Here is a 16,976-nt window from a genome sequence, read left to right as displayed (position 1 = left end):
GAGAATGACTCCAGGTCCTCTGTAGTTCAGTTAGTAGAACATGGTCCTCTGTAGTTCAGTTAGTAGAACATGGTCCTCTGTAGCTCAGTTAGTAGAACACGGTCCTCTGTAGCTCAGTTAGTAGAACATGGTCCTCTGTAGTTCAGTTAGTAGAACATGGTCCTCTGTAGTTCAGTTAGTAGAACACGGTCCTCTGTAGTTCAGTTATTAGAACATGCTCCTCTGTAGTTCAGTTAGTAGAACACGGTCCTCTGTAGTTCAGTTATTAGAACATGCTCCTCTGTAGTTCAGTTAGTAGAACACGGTCCTCTGTAGTTCAGTTATTAGAACATGCTCCTCTGTAGTTCAGTTAGTAGAACATGGTCCTCTGTAGGTCAGTTAGTAGAACATGGTCCTCTGTAGTTCAGTTAGTAGAACATGGTCCTCTGTAGTTCAGTTAGTAGAACATGGTCCTCTGTAGTTCAGTTAGTAGAACATGGTCCTCTGTAGTTCAGTTAGTAGAACATGGTCCTCTGTAGTTCAGTTAGTAGAACATGGTCCTCTGTAGTTCAGTTAGTAGAACATGGCTCCAGGTCACAGAGACACTAGTAGCTCCAATGCAATAATTTATTCATCAATTTTCAGCAGGAAGAGAACAGACTGAATGACAGACTGTTTGTAGCCTGGACTCTGTTGCTCTGAATGATAGACTGTTTGTAGCCTGGATGCTCTGATGCTCTGAATGACAAACTGTTTGTAGCCTGGATGCTCTGATGCTCTGAATGACAGACTGATTGTAGCCTGGACTCTGTTGCTCTGAATGACAAACTTTACATTAGATGATATTATCAATATACATGTATTGTGTATTCAGTCAGTTCGGGAAGTATAGAGAGAGGTTTTTGTCCTCTAGTAAAGAAACTGTTAAGGTCTGGGTAGAGAAGGAGAGGATGGGAGAGGAGGAGGAGAGAATGGTAGAGGAGGGGTGGAGGAGGAGGAGAGGATGGGAGAGGAGGAGGAGAGGATGGGAGAGGAGGAGGAGAGGAAGAGGGGAGGAGGAGGAGAGGATGGGAGAGGAGGAGGGGAGGAGGAGGAGAGGAGGAGGAGAGGGGAGGGGAGAGGTGGGGTGAAGAGAGGAGATGAGGGGAGAGGAGGGTAGAGGAGATGAGGGGAGAGGAGAGGAGGGTAGAGGAGGAGTAGAGGGAGAGGTGAGGAGGAGGGGTTGGGGGAGAAGGTGAGGGGATGGGATGGGGGAGAGGAGGAGGAGGGGGAGAGGACAGGAGGAAGGGAGAGGATGGGGGAGGAGGGGAAGAGGAGAGGAGATGTATTAGACATATACTGTAAGTGAAACTACACCCTAGCCAGATGGTTCAGTAGCCATGAACTGGCACCCGTATTCTCCCTGGACACGCCTCCTAGCCTCACCTCTCCTCTCTCTGGTGAAACGGGATCCCCCACCGCTCCACGCCCTTGGCAACCAGGACTTCCTCGGCAACCGTCCCTCCCTCCTCCTGGAGTCGTATGTGTGCGTCTCCCTGTGCGTCTCCATGTGTTTGTATATAGCCTGACATCTAAAGCAGGTCATAGGTTGTAGGTGAACAATCTCTGCTCTACCACTCAGTGTTAAATCCACACACACACACACACACACACACACACACACACACACACACTCACTGTTAAATCCCTTTAAGTGCTTTACGAGGAAAAAGAGGGCGTCACTTCACTGCTCAGCCTATGTTCTCTCAGTACTGTGGTCCTAATGGGACCCTATGTCCTGTATAGAGCACTACTTTGGACCAGGGCCCATGGGCCCAGCGTGTAACGGGCTGACAGTATGACCAGGGCCCATGGGCCCAGCGTATAACGGGCTGACAGTATGACCAGGGCCCATGGGCCCAGTGTATAACGGGCTGACAGTATGACCAGGGCCCAAGGGCCCAGCGTATAACGGGCTTACAGTATGACCAGGGCCCATGGGCCCAGCGTATAACGGGCTGACAGTATGACCAGGGCCCATGGGCCCAGCGTATAACGGGCTGACAGTATGACCAGGGCCCATGGGCCCAGCGTGTAACGGGCTGACAGTATGACCAGGGCCCATGGGCCCAGCGTGTAACGGGCTGACAGTATGACCAGGGCCCAGCGTATAACGGGCTTACAGTATGACCAGGGTCCAAGGGCCCAGCGTACAACGGGCTGACAGTATGACCAGGGCCCATGGGCCCAGCGTACAACGGGCTGACAGTATGACCAGGGCCCATGGGCCCAGCGTACAACGGGCTTACAGTATAATGCAGTAGGTCACAGACAGTGTCTCTTTCCACAGCTCCTGTCAGAAGGTTTGTTTGACATCTTGTTTATGTGTGTGTAACATGAGGACATCTGATGAGATGTGTGTTTTACAAATGCACATATTTGAGCCTGTGTGTCAGCGCTCGTGTGTCTCATTGCTTATGAGGAACAGATGTAGCCCTGAGTACCAGAGTCTGTCTCTCCTCTTCCCCCTCCCCCTCTCCCTCCTGTCAGAGAGGACCCGCTGTGCCAATCTGTTTTCAGTACTGTTTATTCACCCTCTTAAAGAACACCAACATGTGAGGACAGATCATGCACATCCTCCTTCTCTCCTCTCCTCGTCTCTCCCTCTCTTCTCCCCCTCTCTTCCCTTCTCTCCTCCTCTCGCTCTCCTCTCCTCTCCTCTCTTTGCCCTCCTCTCTTCCCTTCTCTCCTCTCGCTCTCCTCTCCTTGTCTCTCCCTCTCTTCTCCCCCCTCTCTTCCATTCTCTCCTCCTCTCCTCATTTCTAATATCTTCTTCCCCTTCTCATCTTCTCTACTCTCACTTCTCTCCTTGTCTCTCTTATCCCCTCCTCTTCCTCCTCCTCCTCCTCTCCTCTCACTTCTCTCCTTGTCTCTCTTATCCCCTCCTCTCCCTCCTCCTCTCCTCTCACTTCTCTTTTTGTCTCTCTTATCCCCTCCTCTCCCTCCTCCTCTCACTTCTCTCCTTGTCTCTCTTATCCCCTCCTCTCCCTCCTCCTCTCACTTTTCTCCTTGTCTCTCTTATCCCCTCCTCTTCCTCCTCCTCCTCCTCTCCTCTCACTTCTCTCCTTGTCTCTCTTATCCCCTCCTCTCCCTCCTCCTCTCCTCTCACTTCTCTTTTTGTCTCTCTTATCCCCTCCTCTCCCTCCTCCTCTCACTTCTCTCCTTGTCTCTCTTATCCCCTCCTCTCCCTCCTCTCCCTCCTCCTCTCACTTTTCTCCTTGTCTCTCTTATCCCCTCCTCTTCCTCCTCCTCCTCCTCTCCTCTCACTTCTCTCCTTGTCTCTCTTATCCCCTCCTCTCCCTCCTCCTCTCCTCTCGCTTCTCTCCTTGTCTCTCTTATCCCCTCCTCTCCCTCCTCCTCTCCTCTCACTTCTCTTTTTGTCTCTCTTATCCCCTCCTCTTCCTCCTCCTCCTCCTCTCCTCTCACTTCTCTCCTTGTCTCTCTTATCCTCTCCTCTCGCTTCTCTCCTTGTCTCTCTTATCCCCTCCTCTCCCTCCTCCTCTCCTCTCACTTCTCTCCTTGTCTCTCTTATCCCCTCCTCTCCCTCCTCCTCTCACTTCTCTCCTTGTCTCTCTTATCCCCTCCTCTCCCTCCTCCTCTCCTCTCACTTCTCTCCTTGTCTCTCTTATCCCCTCCTCTCCCTCCTCCTCTCACTTCTCTCCTTGTCTCTCTTATCCCCTCCTCTCCCTCCTCCTCTCACTTTTCTCCTTGTCTCTCTTATCCCCTCCTCTCCCTCCTCCTCTCACCCACCTGCAGAACTGCGAGCACTCGGCTCCACATTGCCTGCCAAAGTGGGTTACAATGACAAATGATAAAATATATGAATCGGTGTTAAACATGAAAGGTTTGTGAGACACCAATATGTTGGGTTTACTAAATATCTGCGTGACATCACTTCATATTTAATCATATTATGAGTAAATCCAACAAAAAGGGATCTTACGAGTCCTCTGGGATTCTGGCAGAAATCAAATCAAAATCAAATGTATTTATATAGCCCTTCGTACATCAGCTGATATCTCAAAGTGCTGTACAGAAACCCAGCCTAAAACCCCAAACAGCAAGCAATGCAGGTGTAGAAGCACGGTGGCTAGGACAAACTCCCTAGAAAGGCAAAACCTAGGAAGAAACCTAGAGAGGAACCAGGCTATGTGGGGTGGCCAGTCCTCTTCTGGCTGTGCCGGGTGGAGATTATAACAGAACATGGCCAAGATGTTCAAATGTTCATAAATGACCAGCATGGTCAAATAATAATAATCACAGGCAGAACAGTTGAAACTGGAGCAGCAGCACGGTCAGGTGGACTGGAGACAGCAAGGAGTCATCATGTCAGGTAGTCCTGAGGCATGGTCCTAGGGCTCAGGTCCTCCGAGAGAGAGAAAGAAAGAGAGAAAGAGAGAATTAGAGAGAACACACTTAAATTCACACAGGACACCGAATAGGACAGGATAAGTACTCCAGATATAACAGACTGACCCTAGCCCCCCGACACATAAACTACTGCAGCATAAATACTGGAGGCTGAGACAGGAGGGGTCAGGAGACACTGTGGCCCCATCCGAGGACACCCCCGGACAGGGCCAAACAGGAAGGATATAACCCCACCCACTTTGCCAAAGCACAGCCCCCACACCACTAGAGGGATATCTTCAACCACCAACTTACCATCCTGAGACAAGGCCGAGTATAGCCCACAAAGATCTCCGCCACGGCACAACCCAAGGGGGGGCGCCAACCCAGACAGGAAGATCACATCAGTGACTCAACCCACTCCAGTGACGCACCCCCTCCAGGGACGGTATGAGAGAGCCCCAGTAAGCCAGTGACTCAGCCCCTGTAATAGGGTTAGAGGCAGAGAATCCCAGTGGAAAGAGGGGAACCGGCCAGGCAGAGACAGCAAGGGCGGTTCGTTGCTCCAGAGCCTTTCCGTTCACCTTCCCACTCCTGGGCCAGACTACACTCAATCATATGACCCACTGAAGAGATGAGTCTTCAGTAGAGACTTAAAGGTTGAGACCGAGTTTGCGTCTCTGACATGGGTAGGCAGACCATTCCATAAAAATGGAGCTCTATAGGAGAAAGCCCTGCCTCCAGTTGTTTGCTTAGAAATTCTAGGGACAATTAGGAGGCCTGCGTCTTGTGACCGTAGCGTACGTGTAGGTATGTACGGCAGGACCAAATCAGAGAGATAGGTAGGAGCAAGCCCATGTAATGCTTTGTAGGTTAGCAGTAAAACCTTGAAATCAGCCCTTGCCTTGACAGGAAGCCAGTGTAGGGAGGCTAGCACTGGAGTAATATGATCACATTTTTTGGTTCTAGTCAGGATTCTAGCAGCCGTATTTAGAACTGAAGTTTATTTAGGGCTTTATCCGGGTAGCCAGAAAGTAGAGCATTGCAGTAGTCTAACCTAGAAGTGACAAAAGCATGGATACATTTTTCTGCATCATTTTTGGACAGAAAGTTGCGCTGCTGTTTTTAATGACTTGGCCAAAGCTTTTGATACGGTAGACCATTTCATTCTTGTGGGCCGGCTAAGGAGTATTGGTGTCTCTGAGGGGTCTTTGGGCTGGTTTGCTAACTACCTCTCTCAAAGAGTGCAGTATGTAAAGTCAGAATATCTGCTGTCTCAGCCACCAAGGGAGTACCCTAAGGCTCGATCCTAGGCCCCACGCTCTTCTCAATTTACATCAACAACATAGCTCAGGCAGGAGGAAGCTCTCTCATCCATTTATATGCAGATGTCTTATACTCAGCTGGCCCCTGCCCGGTTTTTGTGTTAATCGCTCTACAACAAAGCTTTTTTAGTGTCCAACAAGCTTTCTCTGCCCTTAACCTTGTTCTGAACACCTCCAAAACAAAGGTCATGTGGTTTGGTAAGAAGAATGCCCCTCTTCCCACAGGTGTGATTACTACCTCTGAGGGTTTAGAGCTTGAGGTAGTCACCTCATACAAGTACTTGGGAGTATGGCTAGATGGTACACTGTCCTTCTCTCAGCACATCAGCACATCAAAGCTGCAGGCTAAAGTTAAATCGAGACTTGGTTTCCTCCATCGTAAATCGCTCCTCTTTCACCCCAGCTGCCAAACTAACCCTGATTCAGATGACAATCCTACCCATGCTAGATTACAGAGATGTAATTTATAGATCGGCAGGTAAGGGTGCTCTCGAGCGGCTAGATGTTCTTTACCATTCGGCCATCAGATTTACCACCAATGCTCCTCATAGGACACATCACTGCACTCTATACTCCTCTGTAAACTGGTCATCTCTGTTTCCCCGTCGCAAGACCCACTGGTTGATGTTTATTTATAAAACCCTCTTAGGCCTCACTCCCCCCCTATCTGAGATATCTACTGCAGCCCTCATCCTCATACACAACACCCGTTCTGCCAGTCTCTACTACAGCCCTCATCCTCCACACACAACACCCGTTCTGCCAGTCTCTACTGCAGGCCTCATCCTCCACACACAACACCCGTTCTGCCAGTCTCTACTACAGCCCTCATCCTCCACACACAACACCCGTTCTGCCAGTCTCTACTACAGCCCTCATCCTCCACACACAACACCCGTTCTGCCAGTCTCTACTACAGCCCTCATCCTCCACACACAACACCCGTTCTGCCAGTCTCTACTGCAGGCCTCATCCTCCACACACACAACACCCGTTCTGCCAGTCTCTACTACAGCCCTCATCCTCCACATACAACACCCGTTCTGCCAGTCTCTACTGCAGCCCTCATCCTACACCCACAACAACCTTTCTGCCAGTCTCTACTACAGCCCTCATCCTCCACAACACCCGTTCTGCCAGTCTCTACTACAGCCCTCATCCTACACCCACAACAACCATTCTGCCAGTCTCTACTACAGCCCTCATCCTCCACACACAACACCCGTTCTGCCAGTCTCTACTACAGCCCTCATCCTCCACATACAACACCCGTTCTGCCAGTCTCTACTACAGCCCTGATCCTCCACACACAACACCCGTTCTGCCAGTCTCTACTACAGCCCTCATCCTCCACATACAACACCCGTTCTGCCAGTCTCTACTACAGCCCTCATCCTCCACAACACCCGTTCTGCCAGTCTCTACCATAGCCCTCATCCTCCACAACACCCGTTCTGCCAGTCTCTACTACAGCCCTCATCCTCCACAACACCCGTTCTGCCAGTCTCTACTACAGCCCTCATCCTCCACAACACCCGTTCTGCCAGTCTCTACTACAGCCCTCATCCTCCACACACACAGCACCCGTTCTGCCAGTCTCTACTACAGCCCTCATCCTCCACACACACAGCACCCGTTCTGCCAGTCTCTACTACAGCCCTCATCCTCCACACACAACACCCGTTCTGCCAGTCTCTACTACAGCCCTCATCCTCCACACACAACACCCGTTCTGCCAGTCTCTACTACAGCCCTCATTCTCCACATACAACACCCGTTCTGCCAGTCTCTACTGCAGCCCTCATCCTCCACACACACAGCACCCGTTCTGCCAGTCTCTACTACAGCCCTCATCCTCCACACACACAGCACCCGTTCTGCCAGTCTCTACTACAGCCCTCATCCTCCACACACAACACCCGTTCTGCCAGTCTCTACTACAGCCCTCATCCTCCACACACAACACCCGTTCTGCCAGTCTCTACTACAGCCCTCATCCTCCACACACACAACACCCGTTCTGCCAGTCTCTACTACAGCCCTCATCCTCCACACACACAGCACCCGTTCTGCCAGTCTCTACTACAGCCCTCATCCTCCACACACACAGCACCCGTTCTGCCAGTCTCTACTACAGCCCTCATCCTCCACACACAACACCCGTTCTGCCAGTCTCTACTACAGCCCTCATCCTCCACATACAACACCCGTTCTGCCAGTCTCTACTACAGCCCTCATCCTCCACACACAACACCCTTTCTGCCAGTCTCTACTACAGCCCTCATCCTCCACACACACAACACCCTTTCTGCCAGTCTCTACTACAGCCCTCATCCTCCACAACACCCGTTCTGCCAGTCTCTACTACAGCCCTCATCCTCCACACACAACACCCGTTCTGCCAGTCTCTACTACAGCCCTCATCCTCCACATACAACACCCGTTCTGCCAGTCTCTACTACAGCCCTCATCCTCCACACACAACACCCGTTCTGCCAGTCTCTACTACAGCCCTCATCCTCCACACACAACACCCGTTCTGCCAGTCTCTACTACAGCCCTCATCCTCCACACACACAGCACCCGTTCTGCCAGTCTCTACTACAGCCCTCATCCTCCACATACAACACCCGTTCTGCCAGTCTCTACTACAGCCCTCATCCTCCACACACAACACCCGTTCTGCCAGTCTCTACTACAGCCCTCATCCTCCACACACAACACCCGTTCTGCCAGTCTCTACTACAGCCCTCATCCTCCACACACAACACCCGTTCTGCCAGTCTCTACTACAGCCCTCATCCTCCACACACAGCACCCGTTCTGCCAGTCTCTACTACAGCCCTCATCCTCCACAACACCCGTTCTGCCAGTCTCTACTACAGCCCTCATCCTCCACACACAACACCCGTTCTGCCAGTCTCTACTACAGCCCTCATCCTCCACACACAACACCCGTTCTGCCAGTCTCTACTACAGCCCTCATCCTCCACATACAACACCCGTTCTGCCAGTCTCTACTGTTAAACGCTGGTTCCAGTCACTCGCAGCAGAGAACGGTTTTCTTCCTAGGAGATCATAAAAGGACTAAAGCGTTTGTCTCTGACCTGCTGATCATCAGATCGCCAAGCTGCTCGCCGTGGCTCTTTCACTGTGTGGAGTGTGTGAGTGTGGGAGTGTGTGAGTGTGGGAGTGTAGAGTGTGTGAGTGTGTGAGTGTGTGAGTGTGGAGTGTGTAGTGTGCCTGCGGAGTGTGTGAGTGTGGAGTGTGAGTGTGTGAGTGTGGAGTGTGTGAGTGTGTGAGTGTGGAGTGTGTGAGTGTGGAAGTGTGGAGTGTGTGAGTGTGTGGAGTGTGCCTGCGGAGTGTGGAGTGTGTGAGTGTGGAGTGTGTAGTGTGCCTGCGGAGTGTGTGAGTGTGTGAGTGTGCCTGTGGAGTGTGGAGTGTGTGAGTGTGGAGTGTGTAGTGTGCCTGTGGAGTGTGGAGTGTGTGAGTGTGTGGAGTGTGCCTGCGGAGTGTGGAGTGTGTGAGTGTGGAGTGTGTGGACATAGAGCTAGTCTCTCCCTGCTCAAAGGGACGGCTGTGTAAAGATGGTGCTGCCGGGGGTTGGTTGGCAGGCAGGCAGGCAGGCAGACAGGCAGGCAGGCTGGCAGGCTGGCAGGCAGGCAGAGGACAACACTCTAGCAAGGGGAGGGTGAGACGAGAGGAGGAGGAGGAGGAGGGGAAGAGGGCGATACTCCCCTGGTCACAATCGGGAAAGGACAACACTCTAGCAGGGGGAGGGTGAGACGAGAGGAGGAGGAGAAGGAGAGGAAGAGGGCGATACTCCCCTGGTCACAATCGGGAAAGGACAACACTCTAGCAGGGGGAGGGTGAGACGAGAGGAGGAGGAGAAGGAGAGGAAGAGGGCGATACTCCCTGGACACAATCAGGAAAGGACAACACTCTAGCAGGGGGAGGGGGAGACGAGAGGAGGAGAGGAAGAGGGCGATACTCCCCTGCAGAAAGTCTTCCTCTGTTTTTCCCTCCTTTATTTGGCAGCTCTGTGTAGTTATTGAGCAGAAGAATGTGGAGGCAACATTTTCCAGGCAAGGAGCACGCTTCCTGTTCTCTCTTCTGGATAGCTGATAAAATGTGGCATGTGGGAGGGAGGGAGGTAGAGAGAGAAGGGGGGATGAGGAGGAGGAGGAGGGGGAAGGAGGAGGTGGAGGGAGGGAGGGAGAGAGAGAAGGGGGTTGGAGGAGGAGGAGGTGGAGGGGGGGAGGGGGGGGGAGGGGGTTGGAGGAGGGAAAGAGGAGGAGGAGGTGGAGGGGGGGAGGAGGAGGAGGGGGTTGGAGGGGGGGAAAGAGGAGGAGGAGGTGGAGGGGGTTGGAGGGGGGAAGGAGGAGGTGGGGACAGAGGAGGTGGAGGGAGGGAGAGAGAAGGGGGTGAGGAGGAGGGGAAGGAGGAGGTGGAGGGGGCGAAGGAGGAGGAGGAGGTGGGGACAGAGGAGTTGGAGGGAGGGTGAGAGAGAAAGGGTGGAGAGAGAGAAGGGGGGAGAGAGAGAAGGGGGAGGGAAGGGGTGATGATCTCAGGGTTTTTCTTCATGACTGGGTAGTCTGACAATGTGGTTGTTTAAACTCTGCTGTTTGATCCATTTATCTCCTCTTGTCTCTGGTGTTACTGAGTCTGTCTGTAGAAACACTCAGGACTACTAGAGACAGACAGACAGACAGACAGACAGGCAGGCAGGCAGCCAGGCAGACAGACAGACAGACAGACAGACAGACAGACAGACTACCCCCTACTCTCTCCTTACACCCCACAAACTACCCCCCCGTCCGTCCGTCCGTCCGTCACAGCATGAGAAGAGCTACCACTTGGTCTATCTATGATATTGGTGTGATAGTAGGTGATGACTTTAGGAGTGGTCTGTTTGAGAGATCTTCAGGGGAGTTTGAAGTAAACTAATCAGATCTATAGGGGAGTTTGAAGTAAACTAATCAGATCTATAGGGGAGTTTGAAGTAAACTAATCAGATCTAAAGGGGAGTTTGAAGTAAACTAATCTGAGATCTATAGGGGAGTTTGAAGTAAACTAATCAGATCTATAGGGGAGTTTGAAGTTAACTAATCAGATCTATAGGGGAGTTTGAAGTTAACTAATCTGAGATCTATAGGGGAGTTTGAAGTAAACTAATCTGAGATCTATAGGGGAGTTTGAAGTTAACTAATCAGATCTATAGGGGAGTTTGAAGTTAACTAATCTGAGATCTATAGGGGAGTTTGAAGTAAACTAATCTGAGATCTATAGGGGAGTTTGAAGTAAACTAATCTGAGATCTATAGGGGAGTTTGAAGTAAACTAATCAGATCTATAGGGGAGTTTGAAGTTAACTAATCTGAGATCTATAGGGGAGTTTGAAGTAAACTAATCTGAGATCTATAGGGGAGTTTGAAGTAAACTAATCTGAGATCTATAGGGGAGTTTGAAGTAAACTAATCAGATCTATAGGGGAGTTTGAAGTAAACTAATCAGATCTAAAGGGGAGTTTGAAGTAAACTAATCTGCCTGGTGTGCTGTTGAAAAAGTGTTTACATGGAGGTCTCCTGTTGTGTCATTATTAATGTGTGAGGCTCAGAGGCAGCCAGAGGGAGTGCAGTGTGAACAGGGTTATACAGTGCATTCAGAAAATATTCAGACCCCTTGACTGTTTCCACATTTTGTTACCTTACGGCCTTATTCTAAAATGGAGTAAATTAATTTTTTTCCTCATTAATCTACACACAATATCTCATAATGACATCACAATACCCCAGGATGACATCACAATACCTCATAATGACATCACAATACCCCAGGATGACATCACAATACCCCATAATGACATCACAATACCCCAGGATGACATCACAATACCCCAGGATGACAAAGCGAAAACAGGTTTAGACATTTTTTCAAATCTATTCAAAATTAAAAACAGAAATACCTTATTTATATAATTATTCAGACCCTTTGCCTTGAGACTCAAAATTGATCTCAGGTGAGCTCAATTCTGCCAGAACAGGGCCGTGTTCATTAGGAAGACGTTCTCAGACTTTGCAGAAAATAGAAATACCACAAATAGAACTGACGTGATTCCTTATTCTACAATGTCAGAGATGCGTGTTTGTTCTACGTAGCATATTTCTATCTGAACGTTCCAAAATGTTCCGTCCTGCTGAACACAGCCCAGGCAATACCTTCCTTACAGACCCCTCTGTCTGTGTCACCTGAGTCACATTGTCATTCTATGTGTGAAGCTGAACACAGCCCAGGCAATACCTTCCTGACAGACCCCTCTGTCTGTGTCACCTGAGTCACATTGTCATTCTATGTGTGAAGGAAATATCCTTTTTTTTCTTATTTTGTTGAACAGAAAGGTTGTTCAGGCCTACCGGTTTCCTCACTTAACTCCCGGCACAGATGTTGCCTGCCTGCCGCTGAAAATAAAGAGCATTTAGAACCCCGGCCGAGCCCGTTAACTGATCACCATGACAACAGAAGGCAGAAATGGAACGAACAGAAAGGCCACCCTAGGCAGACCTGGCTCATGAAAAAAATTGAAAACAAACCCAATTTTGATAAACTCCCAGATCTATTAGGTGTTATTCCAGTGTGCCATCACATAGATTTATGACCTGTTGCCACAAGAAAAGGGCAACCAGTGAAGAACAAACACCATTGTAAATACAACCCATATTTATGCTTATTCATTTTTTATTTTTGTTTATTATCTATTTCACTTGCTTTGGCAATGTTAACACATGTTTCCCATGCCACTAAAACCCCTTGAGAGAGAGAGAGAAAGAGACAGAGAGAGAGAGAGAGAGAGAGAGAGAGAGAGAGAGCGAGAGAGAAGGAGAGAGAGAGAAGGATAGAGAGAGAGATTACTGTAAATCAAACTGTGGATGCTAATCCAGAGTTGTCAGAGCATTGATTTATCCAGCTGTGTTGTTAGCTCAGACTTGCTACTGCCACCTTCTACAACCTCATTAGCCAACACGCACGCACGCACGCGCACACACGCACGCACGCGCACACACACACGTGAATTCACTGATTCCAGGCTGAATATTAAAAGCTGATTCTTGATCAGATCTTGGAGCGCCTCATGATCGGCAGGCCAAGAGTTGTTGACAGGAGTTGTTCAGTCATATGTTCACCTCCAGTAGTATCCAATACACTGTCTGTCTCCTCTCCTCCTCTCCTCCTCTCCTCCTCTCCTTCACCTCTGTAGGGACGTCAATGAGTCAAAACGAGACACTGACTGACTGTATCAGAACGGTACCAGTAAATGGGCTGCCTCACGTTTGGTTCTGGTTTGGGTTATGTTCCTGTATTGGAAGTGAACAAGTGTCTTGTAGATGGGATCCTGGTTTCAGTTTCTCACCCCTCCTCTCTTCCTCTGTCCCCTGTCGGTGTTCTCTCCAGGTATCCGGCCCCAGATCATGAACGGGCCGATGCACCCTCGCCCCTTAGTGGCCCTGCTGGACGGGCGTGACTGCACCGTGGAGATGCCCATCCTAAAAGACCTGGCCACCGTCGCCTTCTGTGACGCACAGTCCACACAGGAGATACACGAGAAGGTGGAGTAACTAACACACACACACACACACACTCTTTCACACCCTTGCTGAAGAGCAGTTGGATAGCAGACACGGACAGCCGACATGGACAGCCGACACAGCAGCCCCACACTCCATTTTCTTTCTTTCTTTCCCCTCCTCTCCTCCCCCTCTCCTTGAATCTCTTATTCTCTCCTCCCCTCCCCTCCACCCTCCCCTCCACTCTCCTATCCTCTCCGCTCATCTCATCTCCTCCCCTTCACCCTCGTCTCCTCTCATCTCATCTCCTTTCCTCCCCTCTTCTCCCTCTCCACTTCTCTCGTCTCCTCCTCTCCCCTCCTCTCTTCTCCTTCCCTTTTCTCTCCTCTCCTCTCCTCTCCTCTCCTCTCCTCTCCTCTCCTCTCCTCTCCTCTCTTCCCTCCCTCTTCTCCTCTCCTCTCTCCTGGTGCTAACTTGTGAAACTTCACTGTTGTCCTTTATGGTCTTCTCAGCCAGTTACAGTAGTGTTCTCATGATGATGTGATGTCACTTGGTGCAGGGTGATGGTACCTACTATTTCACTTCCATTATTCTGAGAGAGAGGCTTCTCTTGTTTCTCAATATACACCACATGACCAAAAGTATGTGGACACCTGCTCGTCGAATATCTCATTCTAAAATCATGGGCATTAATATGGAGTTGGTCCCCCCCCTTTGCTGCTATAACAGCCTCCACTCTTCTGGGAAGGCTTTCTACTAGATGTTGGAACATTGCTGCTATAACAGCCTCCACTCTTCTGGGAAGGCTTTCCACTAGATGTTGGAACATTGCTGCTATAACAGCCTCCACTCTTCTGGGAAGGCTTTCCACTAGATGTTGGAACATTGCTGCTATAACAGCCTCCACTCTTCTGGGAAGGCTTTCCACTAGATGTAGGAACATTGCTGCTATAACAGCCTCCACTCTTCTGGGAAGGCTTTCCACTAGATGTTGGAACATTGCTGCTATAACAGCCTCCACTCTTCTGGGAAGGCTTTCCACTAGATGTTGGAACATTGCTGCTATAACAGCCTCCACTCTTCTGGGAAGGCTTTCCACTAGATGTAGGAACATTGCTGCTATAACAGCCTCCACTCTTCTGGGAAGGCTTTCCACTAGATGTTGGAACATTGCTGCTATAACAGCCTCCACTCTTCTGGGAAGGCTTTCCACTAGATGTTGGAACATTGCTGCTATAACAGCATCCACTCTTCTGGGAAGGCTTTCCACTAGATGTTGGAACATTGCTGCTATACCAGCCTCCACTCTTCTGGGAAGGCTTTCCACTAGATGTTGGAATGTTGCTGCTATAACAGCCTCCATTCTTCTGGGAAGGCCTTCCACTAGATGTTGGGACATTGCTGCAGGGGGACTTGCTTCCATTCAGCCACAAGAGCATTAGTGAGGTTGGGCACTGATGTTGGGCGATTAGGCCTGGCTCACAGTCGGGGTTCCAATTCAACCCAAAGGTGTTTGATTGGGTTGAGGTCAGGGCTGCAGGCCAGTCAAGTTCTTCCACACCGATCTCGACAAACCATTTCTGTATGGACCTCACTTTGTGCACTGGGGGGCATTGTCATGCTGAAACAGGAAAGGGCCTTCTGCAAACTGTTGCCACAAAGTTGGAAGTACAGAATCATCTAGAATGTCATTGTATGCTGTAGCGTTAAGATTTTCCTTGCCTGGAACTAAGGGGCCCGAACCATGAAAAACAGACCATTATTCTTCCTCCACCAAACTTTACAGTTGGCACTATGCATTGGGGCAGGTAGCGTTCTCCTGGCGTCTGCCAAACCCAGATTTGTCCATCGGACTGCCAGATGGTGAGATGTGATTCATCACTCCAGAGAACGCGTTTCCTCTGCTCCAGAGTCCAATGGCGGTGAGCTTTACACCACTCCAGCCGACGCTTGGCATTGCGCATGGTGATCTTAGGCTTGTGTGCGGCTGCACAGCCATGGAAACCCATTTCATGAAGCTCCCGACAAACAGTTATTGTGCTGACGTTGCTTCCAGAGGCAGTTTGGACCTCGGTAGTGAGTGTTGCTTCCAGAGGCAGTTTGGACCTCGGTAGTGAGTGTTGAAACCGAGGACAGACGATTTTTATGCTCTACACACTTCAGCACTCGGCGGTCCCGTTCTGTGAGTTTGTGTGGCCTACCACTTCAGGGCTGGGCCGTTGTTGCTCCTAGACGTTTCAAATTCACAATAACATCACTTACAGTTGACTGGAGCAGCTCTAGCAGGGCAGACATTTGACAAACTGACTTGTTGGAAAGGTGGAATCCTATGACGGTGCCACGTTGAAAGTCACTGAGCTCTTCAGTAAGGCCGTTCTACTGACAATGTTTGTCTATGGAGATTGCGGCAGAGCGACGCCGTCGGAAACGGTTGGGTCCCTATTGTGGTCAGAAGGGGCCCCAGCTTCAGCAGTGTCCATGGCTGCGTGCTCGATTTTATACACCTGTCAGGTGTCCACATACTTTTTTTTAGATATAGTGTATCAGCTCTTTACACACAGAGAGAAAGAGAGAGAGAGAGAGAGAGAGAGACAGAGAGAGAGAGAGAGAGAGACAGAGAGAGAGAGAGAGAGACAGAGAGAGAGAGAGAGAGAGAGAGAGATAGGGAGAGAAAGAGAGAGAGAGAGAGAGAGAGAGAGAGAGAGAGAGAGACAGAGAGAGAGAGAGAGAGAGAGACAGAGAGAGAGAGAGAGACAGAGAGAGAGAGACAGAGAGAGAGAGAGAGAGAGAGAGAGATAGGGAGAGAAAGAGAGAGAGAGAGAGAGAGAGAGAGAGAGAGAGAGAGAGAGAGAGAGAGAGAGAGGGCTGCCGAGAATATACCAGATCTTGGGGGGTGATGTGTGATGGGTGATGTGCAGGGGGTTGGTGTGTGATGGGTGATGTGTAGGGGGGTTGGTGTGTGATGGGTGATGTGTAGGGGGGTTGGTGTGTGATGGGTGATGTGTAGGGGAGTTGGTGTGTGATGGGTGGTGTGTAGGGGGGTTGGTGTGTGATGGGTGATGTGTAGGGGGGTGGTGTGTGTGTGTGTGTGTGTGTGTGTGTGTGTGTGTGTGTGTGTGTGTGTGTGTGTGTGTGTGTGTGTGTGTGTGCTTTAGGACAATGGGGTATGAAAAAGACTACAGAATCTGCATAAAGATTCAGTCCATCTCATCTCAGAGACCTTGGTGGGGGATGGGGAGAGGAGGAGGAGGAGGGGAGGAGGAGGGGGAGAGGAGGAGGAGGGGGAGAGGAGGAGGAGGGGGAGAGGAGGAGGAGGAGGGGAGGAGGAGGGGGAGAGGAGGAGGAGAGAGGGAGGGGATGGGGAGAGGAGGAGGAGGGGGAGAGGAGGAGGGGAGGAGGGGGAGAGGAGGAGGAGGAGGGAAGGAGGAGAGGAGGAGGGGAGGGGAGGAGGGGAGGAGGAGAGAGGGAGGGGATGGGGAGAGGAGGAGGAGGAGGGGAGGAGGAGGAGGAGAGGAGGAGGAGAGAGGGAGGGGATGGGGAGAGGAGGAGGAGGGGGAGAGGAGGAGGGGAGGAGGGGGAGAGGAGGAGGAGGAGGGAAGGAGGAGAGGAGGAGGGGAGGGGAGGAGGGGAGGAGGAGAGAGGGAGGGGATGGGGAGAGGAGGAGGAGGAGGGGAGGAGGAGGAGGGGATGGGGGACTGGAGGAGGGGGAGTAGAGAGGAGGA

General features: G+C 50.8%; 1 protein-coding gene across 2 annotated transcripts in view; it reads left to right on the top strand.

Moving 5' to 3' along the window:
- Positions 1–16,976, top strand: part of LOC110506208 (C-terminal-binding protein 2) — an 87,773-nt gene that overhangs the window by 43,025 nt on the left and 27,772 nt on the right. For both annotated transcript variants that reach the window (XM_036972610.1, XM_036972611.1), the window contains exon 2: positions 13,142–13,296. In XM_036972610.1, coding sequence (XP_036828505.1) covers positions 13,142–13,296 — 155 coding nt within the window. The remainder of the gene's footprint in view (positions 1–13,141; positions 13,297–16,976) is intronic.

This window comes from Oncorhynchus mykiss, unplaced genomic scaffold, assembly GCF_013265735.2.
Source record: "Oncorhynchus mykiss isolate Arlee unplaced genomic scaffold, USDA_OmykA_1.1 un_scaffold_186, whole genome shotgun sequence".
Lineage (NCBI taxonomy): Eukaryota > Metazoa > Chordata > Actinopteri > Salmoniformes > Salmonidae > Oncorhynchus > Oncorhynchus mykiss.
Note: the sequence above shows the minus strand (reverse complement) of the source record. Positions and strands in the feature narration are given on the sequence as shown.